Below are 18,429 nucleotides of genomic sequence, written 5' to 3'. Positions count from 1 at the left end.
CTTCCGAAAATTCCCGTTGTAGTTCGTCCAGGGATTTCTTCAATACTTTTTCAGGCGTTCTTCTCAGTATGCCTGCTGAAATTTGCTTGGGAACTTTTCTTGTGAGTCCTTAAGGAGTTTCTCCAGTAGGAATACCTGCTGAGATTTCTCCAGAATTCTTTTTGTGATTCTTCCGAGGATTGTCCAAGGATTCATCCTAAATTTCCTCCTGTGGGTCTTCTAGAATTTCTTCCAGAATGTTGCTGGGATTCCTCCAAAGATTTTTGCTGTGAATCTTCAAGCAGTTTCTGCTGTAAATTGTTTTAAAAACTCCTGAAAGACAACCAAGAGTCAAATGTCCAAATGTCTAAACATCTTTACAAAAAAATCTTGAGAAATCTTAGTAGGAATTCAAGTAGGAATTTGTAGATGCATCTAGAAAAAACATGTAATAAATCCATTAAGAAACCACAGGAAAATTACTGGAGGTTGGCATAATGGACATTTGGCATAATCGAAATGCACCCTTCTTTATTATGCCAAGTGTCCATTAAGACCGTTATGCCAAATGTCTTTATGCCAAGTGACCTTATGCCAAGCGGCATTATGCCAAATGACTTTATGCCAATGCAATGACACAGACCTCTCCTAAAAGTATTACAAGAAGATTTCCTGCTGGATTAGTAATACGGAAAGTTTCTTAGCCATTTCCAACAGCATAGCTTGAAACTGTACGAAAATCGAGTCACGTATCCACAAGAACTATAATATTGTAGCTGTTTTCAATAACAGTAAGGCGATAGTCGTCCACCATAGCGACGTTTGACATTGGTTGACAAGAAACTGTAGCGCTAGAAATTGATGCAGGGATTTATTCGTAGCGCAAGTATACTTCCGGGCACGTGGAGATCGGAAGACCATATTTCCTTTCCAAAACAGGACCATATTTCCTTTCCCAACCTGCTGAAAGCCGGCAGGATTGGCTCGACTAGTCTAGTGACGTGCGATAAAGATTTTACCCGCGAGGCGAGAAGACAGATTGCGGCTGCGAATCGGGCTTTTTTTCGGTCTGCGAAATCAGCTGAAGTCCCGTAGGCTACAAACGAAGACAAAATTTGCGCAGTACAAGACTTTGATTCTTCCCGTCGCCTAATACGGCCATGAATCGTGGATGTTGAGACAAGTTGATCGGAGAGATTTGGAAGTCTTCGAACGTTAAGTGCTGCGAACAATACTCGGCGGTAAACTTGAGTACGGCATCTGGTGGCGTGGCATGATATAGTGGAGCAAATAAAACACGGTAGGCTACGGTGGGCTGGCCATGTTGCTCGTATGCCGGAGGAACGACAAGCTGAAACTATATTCATCAGAGAACCAGGAAGGGCCGTCGGTTTCGTAGTAGGCCACGCAAACGTTGGCTTTTTGCAGTTGAGGAGGACCTAAACGTTCACGACAACTGGAAGCGATTGTTCCAGGACCGAAATCAGTAGAGGCGATTGCTTTATTCGGCGTAGACTCACGCTACGAGTTGTAGCCCATCAACCCATCAAGTATCAAGTGGTACATTTTCCCTCATTATTTGTATCAAACCGAAATGATTTTTAAAAATCCGTCCTAAACTTGTGTCCACTCATATCAGTTTACTGGACCACTATGAAATGCAATAGATTTTGCTAGGAAGTCCATCCATACGACGAAGGTGGCGGGGCGTTATTGGCGCTAATCGCACAGGCAACAACCGCCACGTGACTGCGCCTACTATACGTATTGCAGTAGCCCGATGAGCCTACTTAGCGCTGCACCGCCACCGCACCACCACAGCTGACTGACGATGTTCTATTTATTTGCTTTGGCGGGCACATGAATTGCGTACACGTCATTAAGAAGTGGCGACCAATGATACCGTTTGTTGTATGCAACATCATGTACCAACTACTAGCTACCCATAGCCGTCCCATCGCCGTTGACGTCGGACGACCGACGCGTCTCAGTCAGTAATGAAGCGCCCATCCATGTGATAATAATGCACTTTTTTTTCGAACCATGTATGCATGTGATTTATGCATGCACACACTTCGGTAGTACTGCAGTTCATGCACCAGCATGTGCACCTTGAGCTGGAGCTTTGGCAAGGCAAGGTGACATGGTTTCTGAATGGCTGTGTGGAAACAGATGCCCAAGGCTCACCAACAACGGTCATAGTGGGTATACTTGGGTGCCTGTATGCATATGATGTAGTTATGGTAACGGTATGATCCAGTATACATGGATGCAATGTAAGCGGTTATAATTTGCCTTATCGATGATGTGGTAGAATTACCCAAATAATTGTCTGAATGTTTCCTATCACTCCCCTGCCGTCGCCTCCTATCAGTAAAGGTGACGAATTGTGTAAGACCGTAAATAAATAACTACCGACTTCTGATGAAACATGACAATGTGATTTTTTGTTCCTATTTATTTTTGGAGTTGACCCAACGATTCGCTAACTTTCAAATTCTGTGAATTGGTAATCTTTGCTTTCCAATTATCAGCTGAGCAGCGTTGAGCATTACAAAGTGGACTTCGAACTTCAACAAAGTGTACCGCACCACTATCCTCTTCCGGAGTCCCATATAGTAGGCCATCCATAACTCGTTTTAGTTGATTGATCACCCGTTCGTGACCGCGGAGATATAAATGTCGCTCACCGGCAAAAGTGGTGTATAAACAAAACAACCGCAGCGCACCGGTTACGTGGTACGTAGATATTGCGGTAAAATAGAAAAAATCCAACGGGGTTGCGGTGGTTTCGACCGCCGCAGTCGTTCCGCAAACGTCAAAAGTGCTCGGTTCACGCTAAAAAGCTCTCACTCACTTGGTTGCCATAAAATTCAAAAATAATGAAAATTGTTTCATTTATGGTTTATGTAATGGCAATTGCTGCCACAACATGTAACTTATTTCTAAACTATATTAGGTGTAGTTATAGCACTTTAGTATGCAACTGTACGCCATTGAACATAATTTAGATTTTCAACTATTTATTTTTGTTTCAAGGTTGTGTGCATACTTTTTGAAGTGTGCAGCAGTTTGACGTTTGCGGAACAGGTCCTCTTTGTCTTCTTCACTCCGTCAGGTTGGAAGATTTCTCTGGATAAGCAATATTTGCTAGCCAGCAGTCACAGTATGCTACACTGCCTATGATCGCATAATTGTCCCATATGAATAGGAAACCCAGCAAAGATGGGACTGATATGCGATCATGGGCAGTACACTCCATTCAGAATCCCAATAAACTATTCAAAGTTCTATATTTGTGCGACTCGTTGCTCGCGCACTAGACTGGGCTAGGTTGGGTGCTTTCCTTTCACGTGACTGTCAGCTAAAGTCTGCATCGACAAGTATGTAGTTTCCATTGGCAGTCGTCAGAGTCAGTAGGGCACTCTGTCTCTGAGCGAAGCGATACCATTCGCTTTCATCGGTTGGTATAGGTTCTCAGGCAATCACAGGTAAACTGTCACTACTGAGGGGTAGGTATGCCGCATTAATTTAATGCATAATGAATGGCTTGTTCAAGTGCACCGTGGTTGGTCGGTTGGTGGGAAACCAGCGCAAGGTGTCCTGTTTGCAATGATTTCCAAAGGAAATAAGAGGCAAAAAGAATGTCGACGTGTGTCGCTACACTTCTGACTAATCGATATTGGTAGAATTTTGTACATTTTGAGGAGAAGATTTCTATGATTGTGGTTTGCAACTAATGGTCATCGCATCCCACGCTCTCCCTGTTATATTTATCGCCTAGTTTGGCGTCACTTAGCTCCCTACAACAGTAACTGTTTATCACTGCATATCGTACGCTTGGCGCTAATCAATTTGTTTTTCTATGAATAGGGGGTACAACAAACTACGTATTATTTTTGTTGAGTATTTTGTATGCAAACCTCACTTGCACTATCTTGAATTGAGGTGTTCAGGCTCAATTGCTCCAACCTAGCGTTATGCTCGGAAAAAGATTCTACCATTTCCTTAGACAATGATTCTAGCTTTCCTTCAAACCTTCTTCTATTAGATTTCCATTTCCAGCGACTCACAATCTCTGACTTCACTTGCACTATCTTGGATTGAGGTGTTCAGGCTCAATTGCTCCAATCTTGCGACAAAAACTCAGAAAAAGATTTTACCATTTCTTCCGACAATGATTCTACCTTTCCTTCAAACCATCTCCTATATCAAACATGTTTACATTGTTTATATACAGAGATAGATAGTTTATCTTAATTCTAAACCATAAAATGAATAATGGCATTTATTAAAATTGCTGGTAGAGCGTGGGATTCCTAGCCTAATGCTGTTTGATGCTGTTTGATCAAATCTTTGGATAACTGTGTTGCTGTATTCTTAATTTCTTGTCTCTTCTTTAGTTCATTATTACACTGAAGAAAGCTTTATGTATTCTGTTCCTTCAAGTTATCCAATCAGGTAGGCAGTCTTAATGTCCACGTGTCTTACGAGCATCTTCCTTTTGACAGCTATGGTTTAGCATTTTGAATGTAGCCTGCTTAGCTAGAGGCGCAAAAATCTCAGCGTAATCCAGTTCTGATCATTGAGTAAAGCCCCAGGCAACCAGGCGCGCCATGTACCTGTTGACTCTCCCAGACTGGTTCTCTTTCTTCTTGAAGATCCATCGCGAACCAATAGATTTCTTCTCAGCGGGTAACATCGCGTCTAAAGCTCCCAAACACTGTTTTGCTTTAGTAGTGACTTGAGCTCGTCTTCCATTGCTGTCTTCCAGGATTCTTTCTCCGGGTCACTGATGGCTTCTTGAGGCGGTTGATCAACCATATTTCCATTAGCAGGATACCGATCACGTGCCCAGGTACCACACCTTTCGTTGAACGAGTTGATCTTCTTGGTGTTTCTACTATTCTACTCCTCCAGCAGGGTATTTATGGATTTGAAAATCACCAACGGTATCATCCGATGTATCATGGTCGTTTGCATCCTCATACAGTCATCGAAACTAAAACAATATTTTTCATTGTCATCAGTTACAGCTGGCGTCTGTACTTCTTCTACTCTGGTCGGCATCGGTGATAGAAAACACTTTGCAGCATCGTTTTCATTCTTGAGAACTTTTCCAGAGTTCTCCGCTATAGATGTATTTCTTATAAAAACGATCATTATAGCTGATCACGATCTTGTTTGATTTTGTATCAATAAAACGCCACGCTTTGCGGGAGGATACCTTCACGGAAACCTGAGAGATATTTCCAAAGAAATCTCGGGAGAAATTCTCAACGAAATCCCGGAAGAAATTTCCAAAGGAATCCAGAAACAAATCATTGAAAGAATGACGTAAGGAATCCTGAGAGAACCTCCGAAGTAATGCCGGGACCTAAATAAAGCTTAAGAGGAATCGCTAAAAGAAACCCGGGAAAATCAAGACATCCCGGGAGGAATCAATGGAAGAATACTTGAAGGATGCTTGAAAAAAAATCCTTGAAGGGATCTCGGGTGAAAGTTCAAGAAGAGTCCTTGAAAAATTGCTGATGGAATCCTGAGAATAATCCGTGGGACAACCCAGACGGAATCTCGAAAAACTCTAATGGAATTCGGCGAGGAAACAATGAAGGAATGATGAGAAGAATCCCTGATGGAATGATTGAGAATTTTAACCCTAGGCTAGTTCATCTCGGTCCCGAATTTCTGTCGCTATCGGCTTTTGATGGCATCGACGTTGGATATGCATATAATTTGCAGGTACCTATTGATGAAGACCTGCAGCCGTTGAGTGTTTTCCACTGATACACAGCAGGTTTCACTGGCGTATATCAGCACAGATTTCACGTTCGAGTTGAACATTCGGATTTTGGTGCGTCGACTAATCTGATTGTTTTTCGATACATTTCTTAAACTCGTTAGAGCAGCCCCCTCGATCACCTATGTCATTTGACTACCAAGATATTGGAAGCTTTCTACATTCTCCAATGATTGCCCAGCTACCGTAAAGCTGGAAGAGTTGACCGTGTTTATATCCAACGTTTTGGTCTTGTTGACGTTGATGGTAAGACCTGCCGCTGAGGAGCGATTGGCAAGATCATCGAGCTTGCACTGCAACGTTATCAGCCAGTTCGAAATCATTTAGGACCCGGATGGGATCGGACAAAACACCGTTGTTGTTGTTGAAATTTATCGTGATGTTCTCCTAGAATACCTCTATGAGTTTCTATGCAATGCCTCTAGGAGTTTCCCGGCAGTTTCTGGGAAATTCCTTCAGGAACTAATCTGGAATTCCTCAAGAAGTTCCTCGGGAATAACTTCAAGAACCTTTCGAAAAATCCTGCAGGAGTTCCTTGAGAATTCCTCCAGGAATTCCACGGAAATTTCTCCGAGAGTTCCCCGAGTATTCCTCGGGAATCCTCCAAAGATTTCTCCAGGAGTTCATGCAATCCATGTTTCATTTTCGAAATAGCTTGAATGATCCGGGAACTCATGTAACCACGCTGTTGAGGCTGTACGTATTGCATAAATAACGCACATATATTGACATGAATTACCCTATATAAACCATTAAAGTTAAACTAAAGTGGGAAGTGGCGCCACTATAGGAAGCAATCAGTGAAGTACTAGATTGAAAGTAGTGAGCTGGATTTTTGTATGGTGAGATGATCAATTCTCCGTTTCTGCAATGAAATGGTGCAAACAGCTTGGGTTATTTGATTTCTTGCCTAATTTGATGCTGTTTGAGCAAAAGTTTGGGTAACTGTGTTGTTGTATTATTTATTACTTGCAACTTCAACAACACAGTTACCCAAAGTTTTGCTCAAACAGCATCAAATTAGGCAAGAAATCATATAACCCACGCTGTTTGCAGCATTTCTTTGCAGAAACGGAGAATTGATCATCTCACCATACAAAAATCCAGCTCACTACTTTCAATCTGTACTTCACTGATTGCTTCCTATTGTTGAATTACGATTATACCAATATAATCGTAAGTCAGCAAGAGTGGCGCCACTTGCCACTTTAACCCTCTAATACCCAAATTTTTGATTTTGATCTAAATATCATTTTTTGTCATCTAAAATCGATTTAAACATGTTTTGGAAGATGATTCTTTTCAGTTCTCGATTTCGTGAATTTCAGTTTTTGATTTTTCTAATTTTTATTTTCGAACATCCCCACACTTTTATATTTTTCCTGGAAGCCAATTTGGGGAACGGATTTTTTGAGATGAAAACATTTTGAGATTTAATGATTATTGTTGAAGTATTATTATTTTAATTTTTTTTTCACAGAAAATTTTATTTTCCGTGTAATTTTAAGGAAAATAATTTTAGAGTGTATTCGATTCCCTTTAACTATTAAACAAGGATAGAATGATTTGGGAAAAATTTAAAATACGTTAATTGTAGCGATTCAATACAAAATAAACAATGACTTCTAAAAGGTGACTAAAACTTCAATTTTTCAATGATTTATAAAAATGTAAATACGCTTTAAAATACACCAAAAACCATTTTGAGATATACATAACAGTCCTAAATATTTGCCAAAAATATAAAAAAAAAGATTTTCCACGAAACAAAAATTACAAAAATGCTCAAACTATACCCCGTCTAAAGGCGGGATTGGGTATTAGAGGGTTAGACGAGCGTTTGAACCGAATATCTGCGCGGAGGGTAGCTGGGAGCGATTTATAAGACACTTTGAAGTTGAAGTATAAGAATTTCTCGTACGAATAATATGTGTTGTTAATTTTGAAGCCAAAAGAGTTATTTTGATCTCTTTTTACATTGCAGATGCCTAACATACACAAGAACTTACGAATAGACTTCTGAAAGCCATAGAATTACTTATATTATTAGACTTTTGTAGTGGTTGAACTTGCTTGTGTTCTTTATAAAAAATAGCAATTTTTGCATCAGCAGCTATTTAGCGCTGTAAAAATTTATTTAAAAGACGGTCAATGCTTTTGATATTGTAGTTGAATGATCGATATACTGAAACCCATTTAAGAGATGTTCAAAAATTGAGTTTCTCCCAGCTTTTCTCGAAATTGGACCATTGTGAGTCGTCAGAGTCAGTAGGGCACTCTGTCTCTGAGCGATACCATTCGCTTTCATCGGTTGGTATAGGTTCTCAGGCAATCACAGGTAAACTGTCACTACTGAGGGGTAGGTATGCCGCATTAATTTAATGCATAATGAATGGTTTGTTCAAGCAAGTGCACCGTGGTTCGGTGGGAAACCAGCGGAAGGTGTCCTGTTTGCAATGATTTCCAAAGGTAACAAGAGGCAAATAGAATGTCGACGTGTGTCGCTACATTTCTGTCTAATCGATATTGGTAGAATTTTGTTGCTTATACATTTTGAGGAAAAGATTTCTATGATTGTGGTTAGCAACTAATGGTCATCGCATCCCATGCGCTCCCTGTTATATTTATCGCCTAGTTTGGCGTCACTTAGCTCCCTACAACAGTTCATCACTGCATATCGTACGCTTTGCGCTAATCAATTTGTTTTTCTATGAATAGTGGGTACAACAAACTACGTGTTATTTTCGAGTATTTTGTATGCCAACGAGAAACATGTTTATATGCAGAGATAGAGAGTTTATCTCTTGCAATTCTAAACCATAAAATAAATAATTATTCTGGTATTCTCGTTGTCATATGGCTTCATAGTTTCTAGTCGGACCTATCAAAGAGATTATTTGCAGGCTGCCATTAACAGGAAGAAAATGGCAAGGTTACATAGTATTATATAATTTATGTAACGTAAAACAATAGAACACAACAAAATAGAACCATTTACAAACCATTTAATTTAATGTATAGCCAACAGTGCTGCAATTTTTCGACAGGCCTTTATGATAGCGATATTTTGCTTTTTTCATTTTCTCCGTTTTGGTTTTCCTGTCAAAGTTGCTTTCCGATCAGCAACACGGGAGCGAAATGAAATAGGTACTCACAATCGCACGCAGCGTGCTGAAAGCGAGAGCTGACAGGGCTAAATTTCCATTCATTTTTCTGTAGTTGAGTGTTTTCACCCGTGCTAACGTATAGGGCACTCACTCTCACAAGCCACCGCTTGAGACGAATGGCCTTTCAGCATGAGTAGTGTGTGGATGATTGGGAATTGATCGTGTTGGGTCGCTCACGAATGGAGCTCTCGGACTCTGTCAGTTCTCACATCGAGGAACTGAAAACGACCACCGCAGTCATTCATTTTCGGCTGAAAAACAGGCACTGAGACAGATATTTTGCAGGACTGATAGCCAATACTGATACTACAGGTCAAAACAATATATTACCTTACATTTTTTTGTTTAAACCCTACATATACCATACAATGTACGGTATATTTGGACATACGTATCGGTTTTTAAAACAATTTATCTATATATATCTATCTATATATATAAAATTGCAGTGGCATACGTGGGACCGCGCATAACTTTACGAACGGCAGGTTCGATTTTGATCGTCTTAGTTCTGTTCTGTTAGTTTTAATTGAAGGAAGGTTTATGAGGCAAAAAACATGGAAAAATTGAGAGTTTTTGAAAATCGATCTTCCATACGTTTTGTGACCGGATATATATAGATATCTATCTATATATATAACACCGCTAGCCATGATGGTCTCCAATAGCGGAAGGTCCGAAAGAGCTTGAAACTATTGAGAAATCATCATGTCTACAGGTCGTAAGCCCTGATAAAGTGTGGAACGTTTTGATGGCTGTGATCCCTGACCATCATGTCAAAACCCAGGGATACCCAAGTGACCATACTGTTAGGGTGTAGGGGTTGCATGTGTGAGGCGCATATATTGACAGGCATTGCTATGGACCGTTAGGGCTGAGTAGGGTCGAAGAATGGATCTACGATTGCTGAATTATACTGAAAAACTCGTGATTCAGCAGTGGTGGCACCGCTTTCCGCTTTTGTTCGGCCTTGGTGGTTTGTGTGGGGTGGTGCGTGTCGGTGTGTGTGTGCTTTGTGCGTGTGGTGCTTACGGCTTCAGCAGGGTGGTTACTTGGGTAGTGTGGGATAATTGGGTTTGGGACTGAGGGGGTCGTCGTTGATAAGGCCGACATCATTGAGTGCTCAGTGTTGGCGGTTGTATTGGTGACGATTTCTTCAGCCTTAAGATCTCATTTATACCACGCACAGATTTTTGGGAAGAGGGAGTACTTTGTAATGCAAGAGAGGGACTTAAACTCTGCGTTACGGGTTGGGCGAGGTCATGCAGATAGACTCAACCCAGGTGACCGTGCGGCTCGGACAGTGATGCATGAATGAGTGCGGTGTGGGTGAGGTGCGCTGCCCTGTGGGTGCAGTTGAGTCCGGGTTGGAGTGGAAAGAGACCCTTCTCTACTCTAGGTCGGGTTCGGTTGTACGGGCGTGGTAGTGTTTGTCTTATTTGTGCCGTGTTGTGCGTGATTTGCGGCTCGAGCTGTGTGGTTACTTGGGAAGTATTGTGCTCTGTAATCTAGATTTTGGTTTTAAGGTGAAGCTAAGGCTGGGCTGTGCCTCGGATTTGTTGGGCGCAGGTCGGGAGAGCTGGTGGCAGTTTGTGCTGGGGGCTTTACTCGATTGGTTATTCACTGATGGTGGCCAGTCGATCGACTTATCGGCGCTGCCTGTCATTTGGTTCTTGGGGTTTGTGCTCTCGAGGTTCGGGGCGTTGCTTCGTTGTATCTTCGCTTTAATACTAATATTCCTTGTTTGATTTAACTGACTGTTTTCTACAGGCGTTTAACTCATTCTATTTCATAGATTGCCAAATTTAAGGGTAATGGTTCAATAGGGTGTTAGCTATCAGAGTGGATTAGAACGAGTTGGCGCCTACAATACACCAACACTGACACACACACTCCAATACTTACACGCACACATGCACCTACAACTAGCTGTAAAAGACCAGTGGGCGGGACAATGGTGCCTACCCAACAGTTGTAGGTGGGGTGTTTGGCTTAGCTACATGACTTGGTCCGGCAAGCCCATAAACATCAATTGGTAGACGTATTGCCTAGTGAAAAGACAACGCAGATGGGCGAAAGCCAGGGGATGCGTTGATAATAGCAGAATAGCAGAATAGCAGAATTTATCTATATATATCTATCTATATATATAAAATTGCAGTGGCATACGTGGGACCGCGCATAACTTTACGAACGGCAGGTTCGATTTTGATCGTCTTAGTTCTGTTCTGTTAGTTTTAATTGAAGGAAGGTTTATGAGGCAAAAAACATGGAAAAATTGAGAGTTTTTGAAAATCGATCTTCCATACGTTTTGTGACCGGGGACTTGGTCTTGGATAGAAACTTGAAACGTCAAAAAACGCAGTAGGCAAGACAAAGTTTGCCGGGTACAGCTAGTTTACAATAAAATGTATGGTTTTGCAAATAAATATATTTGGGAAAGTTTTGTTGTTTGTATTGTTACGATACTTAACAACCTATAAAATTCATTGTAAAAATCTCATTTACAATTCACTGAATGTTGACCACTTAACATCATATTGTTTTTGTATTTTTATTTTTACAATAGTGGTTATTGTAAAAATTTGATTCTCAATAGTACTGTTACAATACAATGTTCGGTTTTTCCATTGTATTTTTTATTCGGGATTCTATACCTACTAACTTTCAGTCCTGAACATCCATGATAGTGCAGAGAATAAAATGTAACTGATTATTTTATTGAAAACCAGACATTTCGCTTGGGGTCTGGGAAAAGTACCATTGGACTTGTAGGAATTATTGTGGGTTCATTTACGTTCATTTTACGTGATTGGAAAAAGTCTATCGAATAAAGAAGTAGTGTGATTGAATTTCAAAATTTAACATTTAATGTGGGTCTGCGTGCGTTGAAAAGTGAGCTAATTTATGACGTGCTGGGAGCGTTCCGCCAGGAGCTTCTTCTAGGATTGCGCTAGGGATTCCTTCAGAAATACCTCCTGGGATTTCCTCAGGAATTCTTCCTGGAACTCCTTCAGAAATTCCTTATTCGGGTTTTCCAGCAATTTTTTTCTATGATTCCTCAGGGAGACCTTTATGAAAATCTTCGAGAGGTTTGTTTAGGATTCCTTTAGAAGTTCCCTCTGAGACTCTTCCAAGAGTTTCTGCTGAGATTACTATAGAGGTTTCATCTGTGGTTTATCTCGGATTTATTTCTGGGATCCCTACTTGAAATTATTTCTAGGATTCCTCCAGAAGTTCCTTCTGTGATTACTCAGGGATACGACACAATGCTAGAAATACATCGCAGTGACTTCTATACAACGAAAACTTGCACTGCCGTAACTCTTACAAGACATGTGTTGATTGGGTAGAGAGGTTTCATCCAGGATTTCTCCAGGAAGTCCTTCAGGGCTTTCGCCGGAGATTGCTTCATTTATTCCACACAAAAAATCCTCATGAGATTTTCCGGTAGTTTACGGATTCCTTGAGAAATACCCACCAGGTTTCCTCCAGGAACTCGTTCCGAGATTCCTACGGATATATCTTCTAATTCCTTCAAAAATGCGTTCCGAAACTCTGCCAGGAATTTCTTCTGAGAGGAGCTAGCAAAATTTTTTTCTGGGATTCCTTCGGGAATTCACTCCTGTGAAGGAAGTCTTGGAGTAGTTCTAGAAAGAACTTCTGAAAAATCCTAGAAAGAGTAGCTCAAAGATTGTTTAGCAAGGAAGAAGAGCTCTAGAAGCTGAAAAGATTGCGCTAAGGATCAAAAGATCTGTGAACCTCTTGGAAGGTGACCTTATTGGGCATCTCAGTATTCTTAAACAATTTAACTTTAATCCCTTGATTTTGAATAATGGAGATTGAATGAAGAAACACACTCGACACACGTTCAAGACTGAACGTACAAGTAGGAGCAGAAGTTACTGGTCCTGGGATAAACCAATCGATTTCTGTGGACAAGTGGCCCACTGTATTTCAAGCTGAAATTCAAGCAATTTTAGAATGTGCTGTAATATGCTTACGCAGAAACTACACTGCCCCCTCTCGCATAATAGTCCGATTTGTAAAAAAGTAGGAATTGAGAAAAACGGCATTTGATGTTTGAAAACTTGTTTCCACATAAAACATTGAAAAATTGCCATAATTTGAAAAATATTTCGATCATCTCGAAACTTTCACAGATTGCTTTGCACATGAGTATATAACTTTAAAAAATATTAGAATTAAAAAAAACAGTGAATTCTTAAACATACATTTTAGGTTAAAATCCATGCACAATTTACTTTAATTTCTACATCTTTAATTAAGACTAAGATGTGGAAATCAACTTAGAACTAGGTTGCCAGACTAGACTCATCGCAGGACGGTAGCTAGGACGTAGACTAGGAAGACTGGAGTCACTGAATTGTGAGTATTGCGTAACTGACTGTGGACCTTGCGATGACTCAAATCAAATTTATGTTTTAGCTTTAAAGCATTTGCCAATAAAATTACTTGGATTCGCTACAAAGACATTGACCAATATTCTACGTTCCGTGCCGCGCCTACACGAAGTGTTGTTCAGAATTTCTCACAGTTGCTCAGATATTCTACTATTTATACCAGAGGGTGATCTGGCATCAATATCAAACTGCAAAGCGTTGCGTGTGCTGAATGAAAATTACAGTTTTCGGGATGTCTGTCGACATATTTCGTCGATCATCGACAAAAAGAGTAACTCAAAATTTCTCAGAGTTGCTCTCGTTTGCACAGTGTCTTGCCCCTAGCCTAAACCTGATATTTACATGCAACTTATACTAGCGAATAAAAATTCAAAGCTTAAAAAGAGGTGTTTTGATTCCTACCCCAGTTGCAGTGGCAACAATCAGATCTTTCGATCTGTTCGTAAACTGCAATTTTTTGCCGGTTTCAACAAACTTTGCTGATTTTTGTTGTGCTGATCACATCCAGCAATACGAATTTACTGAGTATCAGCAATTATTTTTCAAGTTGCTGAACCATCCAGCAATTCTGACAGTTAATCAGCAACATTGTGCTAAAATTTAGCAAAAATGTTGCTGAAATTCAACTTTTTTTGTGCTGGTAGCATTTCAAAAAAAAAAAAATGGTATGTAGGATTGCTTCCGGAATACGAAACAGCTCGAATCCATAGAGGAGACAATTTCCAGGAAAAGATCGAGACAGATTGTTGTCAATTCCAATTCAAAATACGTTTCATTGTTCGACGAGACTTTTATGATTTCTCTGCTAAAACGACGTTTGTTTGGGGAGTTACGACTGCAGTCCTGCTAAAATCGATTGCCTGCTTTTTATTAGGATTTGGTGATATATAGTTCGTCTCAGCTCAGGTGAAGATTGATCGAAGATCTGCGTTGATTGAGTTCACAAGCCGTTCCACTTCCGAGGATGAACCGGAGACACAAACCTGCAAATTATTCGCGTATTGGTGGTACATAGTGTGCGGGCACCGGTTTTGGCCAGTCTAAGGGAAATCATTTTTATAAAAATAATCAATAATGCTATGAAAACAACCAATGCGTCAAAAGAAAGGTTTCAATCTATATTTTGAAGGAAAAATGCAGAAATCACGCCAATACTAGATTTTTGTATTAAAAGTGGCACTGGCCAAAATAGAAGCTCTGCCGCAGTTTTGGCCATATTCTTAAGTTTGGTTTCTATTTTGGCCAATCACGTGTATTTCTTATGGGAGTGGCCAAATTAGAAGCACCCTGGCCAAAATAGATATATGGGAGCAGATTTTTTAAGGAAATATATTTTTTTCTTCCAGTTTTTAATCAAAATGTGTGGTTTTCACAGCTGTAATCATCATATTGTATTAGGATCTACTAGTGAAAAATAAATTTACGCCGATTTAGATCGCAACAGGCTCAATACAAAACTCCGGACTGGCCAAAACTGAAGCTTCTACCCTACCTATATTTTATTTTTGACGGAAGGCTGTTTTTGCAGTGATGATGTGGAGTTTCAAAAGCGTATTTAGCTAACAGCGGAGCGTTTGGGTTATCGGGATGATGGAAGGACGCTGATTGGTCGAAAATATTTCGGTTGGGCAGGTTGGAATTGGTGTGATCATTGCATCGCCTTTTTCCAGTTTTCAGGAAACGATTCAGCATCGATTGATTGCATTGAAAAGCTGGTTGCGTACTGGGAGGATAAAGATACAGATGATGATCTCATAGCAGCTAGTGAAGATCTGACGATCGTAAACATACTGGAAAGAACCTTGAAGAGCGTACCGGAAAATACTTTATCAGCCAACGTGAGTACATAGCTGATGAAGTTCAATTTGTAGGTCTTTAAGACGCAACGCCGTCAAGTATTCCGCTAGATCCTGGTTACGAGAAACATGATCAAGGAAATCCACTCCCGAAAAATCAGTTGAAACAGGTCGTTGGAACGCTACTTTAACTATTTGGCAGTGAACTCAATATCAGATATTTCATCATCAATAACAGGTAATACTAGTCGAAAGACAGCATTTCGATCGCAGCGGGTCCCAATTGATCTGAAGAGAATTGTACGCTATTTGAAAGGAACCAACGACATGAAGCTGTACTTGGGCAAGGTTGAAGAACCTTCCGAACTTGTAGGATACGCCGATGCTGCTTGGGCGGGATGTCGAGAAGGCAAGAAGTCACACAGTGGTTACATTTTCCAGTGCAACGGTGGGACAGTATCTTGGGCGTGCCACAAGCAAAAATGTATATTTCGTTATAGGAACCAAGACTTTTGAAGAATTGTAATTATTATGTATAATAATTTGTTTGAACTGCTCAGATTCCATGTATATTATATAGATATGTATGATCTTGTCGAATCATACTGGTAAAATAACGTGTTCCGAACACGTGAACATGTCATAATCAATCGTAAATTTGATGGATATGGTCTAGCCTAGCAAATCGACAGGACGCAGTACATCCTAATGATTCTTAAGCAAATTTCTATTTCAATATTTGTTGCCTGAGCGTATTGTCGCGCTTATCTTTTATTAGAGTCTTGCGGCGGTCGTACGCTCGCAAGGCATACCGCCGCATGACAGTCGCAAGGCAAAACAAAAGAAAAAGTGTTCCCGCCAAAAACAAAAGCACGTGGGTTTCGCGAAGTGACAGATGTTTTTGAATGTATTTGTGACGAACGGCAAGAGTGGCTCAGTGGAATGAGGGTTCTTGCTGTCAAACCCTATATAATGGAATTATATACTTTTAAATCTGGTGACGCTGTTATGATTAGTGACTGTCGCGCTAATATCAGAAGCCAGAGGCAGATAATCGCCATATTCTGATTTTTCTTGAGAGGCATAATAGTTCACCCTATATTTCCCTTTCGGCCGTTGCCCAGCCAGGCAGTTGTTTGTCATACATAGGAAAGCAAGAAATAATTGGCATCGCTTCTAGCTTCTCCCAACTTGTTTACCACCAATCAGTGCCAATACGCGCGAGCGAGCATACTTTCAACAGTTTGCGTTCATTGCTAAACCAGTCCACAAGCACTTCATAATGGTACATTACATCTAGCGTTGAATTATTAACATACTTTTCTCTAATGCATTGTCTGTAATGTTTCTGCTCTTTTAGATGTCCTCACGGTACGATTTGAATGCACCGGTACCCGGCATGGCACCGGTTACGTTACCCAGAGACCAAAGGCGCCCAGTTCCGGATGAGGATCTGCTGACCGCCGTCGATGCCGATTACACAATCCGCAAGCGCCGAGTTTGGTCCCCGGAGGAGGATGACTCCCTGGCCTCGGAGGATATGGATCTGCTGGACGATGACGACGAGCTGGAAGAGGAGGAAGATGACGGAGTCGGTTGTCCCCTCCCGTCCACCCCGGAAGACACCCAACTGCTGGAAGCGGAAATGACTGAAGTGCTCAAGGCCGGTGTTCTGTCGGATGAGATCGATCTGGGAGCATTGGCCCACAACGCTGCGGAACAGGCGGAGGAATTCGTCCGCAAAGTGTGGGAAGCCTCGTGGAAGGTGTGCCATTTTAAGCATCTACCCGCGTGGCTGCAGGATAACGATTTCCTACACAAAGGCCACAGGCCACCGCTGCCCTCGTTTAGTGCTTGTTTCAAATCAATATTCCGGATCCACACCGAAACCGGTAACATCTGGACGCACCTGCTGGGCTGCGTGATGTTCATCGGCGTAGCGACCTACTTCCTGACGCGGCCCTCGTTCGAAATCCAACTGCAGGAAAAGCTGATCTTTCTGTCGTTCTTCATCGGTGCGATTGTGTGCCTGGGCTGTTCGTTCGTTTTCCACACGTTGTGCTGCCACTCGGAAATGGTGGGAAAACTCTTCTCGAAGTAAGTTTCTAGGTCTTCTTATAAAGCATTGAGCTGATCAATTTGTGTATCACCCAGACTCGACTACTGTGGCATTGCCCTGCTCATCATGGGTTCGTTCGTTCCATGGCTGTACTATGGCTTCTACTGTCACTACAAGCACAAGCTGATCTATCTAACGGTGGTGATCGTGCTGGGTGTGACCTCCATCATCACCTCCCTGTGGGATAAGTTCTCCCAACCAAATCTGAGACCATTGCGCGCGGGTGAGTGGAATGTTCCATGATAGGACCGACTCGTGGGCAGTGATACTGATCTGTGCTTGCTTCTTTGTTTTTTTGTTGTTTGTTCTATTCGTAGGTGTCTTCATGAGCTTCGGACTGTCCGGAATCATTCCGGCCATTCACTACGTCCTGATGGAGGGTTGGTTCAGCAAAATCTCCCAGGCCAGCCTTGGGTGGTTGATTCTGATGGGCCTGCTGTACATTCTGGGAGCGCTGTTCTACGCCCTGCGAGTGCCGGAACGATGGTTCCCCGGAAAGTGCGATATCTGGGTAAGTACGAATATGATTTAGGGTGGGGCGGGGCAAGATGGGTCACGGGGCAAGATGGGTCAGTGCCATTTTTGGGCGCATTACTCATGTTTTGTTTAGATTAATAATTTTGTTAGATGACCAGCATGAATATACAAAAGTTTGGGGCATTGATTGAAAAATTATTCACTCTCATTGGAAATAAAAAATAAAATGGTTTTTAGCCATTTTTCTTATGCGATACATTCCATATAATCTCCATATAAACGGCCGCGGGGCAAGATGGGTCACCTTCAATTTTGAACGTATTTTTGGAGCATTCAAAATTTATTTATTTTTTATTACAAGACTATCTCATAAATGACTTCAATCAAGCGGAATGAACACTCAAAATTATAACATAAAATTATGATGATTTTTTAGTGAAAACATCGATTTTCAAGACGCCTTAGGACCACTCAAATCGTAAAGTTTTTTATATTCCAAATAAATCTATAAAATGTTTACTAGTAGCTCTTGTTTATTCAGTATGGATATGGAGCATATATGAATGCGGAACAAATCTTATATTTTGACGTTTTTCGTTGAGAAAATGTGAATTACTTAAAAGGTGACCCATCTTGCCCCGCACTTTTTTCACGGTGCAAAATCGAT

The 18,429-nt window shown here is 41.1% G+C and overlaps 1 protein-coding gene across 3 annotated transcripts in view; it reads left to right on the top strand.

The window, feature by feature from the left end:
• The window catches only part of LOC109405207 (adiponectin receptor protein), a 37,316-nt gene that overhangs the window by 9,628 nt on the left and 9,259 nt on the right, over positions 1-18,429 (top strand). For all 3 annotated transcript variants that reach the window (XM_019678223.3, XM_019678222.3, XM_019686499.3), the window contains exons 3-5: positions 16,527-17,263; positions 17,321-17,508; positions 17,603-17,796. In XM_019678223.3, coding sequence (XP_019533768.2) covers positions 16,527-17,263; positions 17,321-17,508; positions 17,603-17,796 — 1,119 coding nt within the window. The remainder of the gene's footprint in view (positions 1-16,526; positions 17,264-17,320; positions 17,509-17,602; positions 17,797-18,429) is intronic.

Source organism: Aedes albopictus, chromosome 1, assembly GCF_035046485.1.
Source record: "Aedes albopictus strain Foshan chromosome 1, AalbF5, whole genome shotgun sequence".
NCBI lineage: Eukaryota > Metazoa > Arthropoda > Insecta > Diptera > Culicidae > Aedes > Aedes albopictus.
The sequence above is the reverse complement of the archived record's forward strand: the minus strand, read 5'-3'. Positions and strand labels throughout refer to the sequence as shown.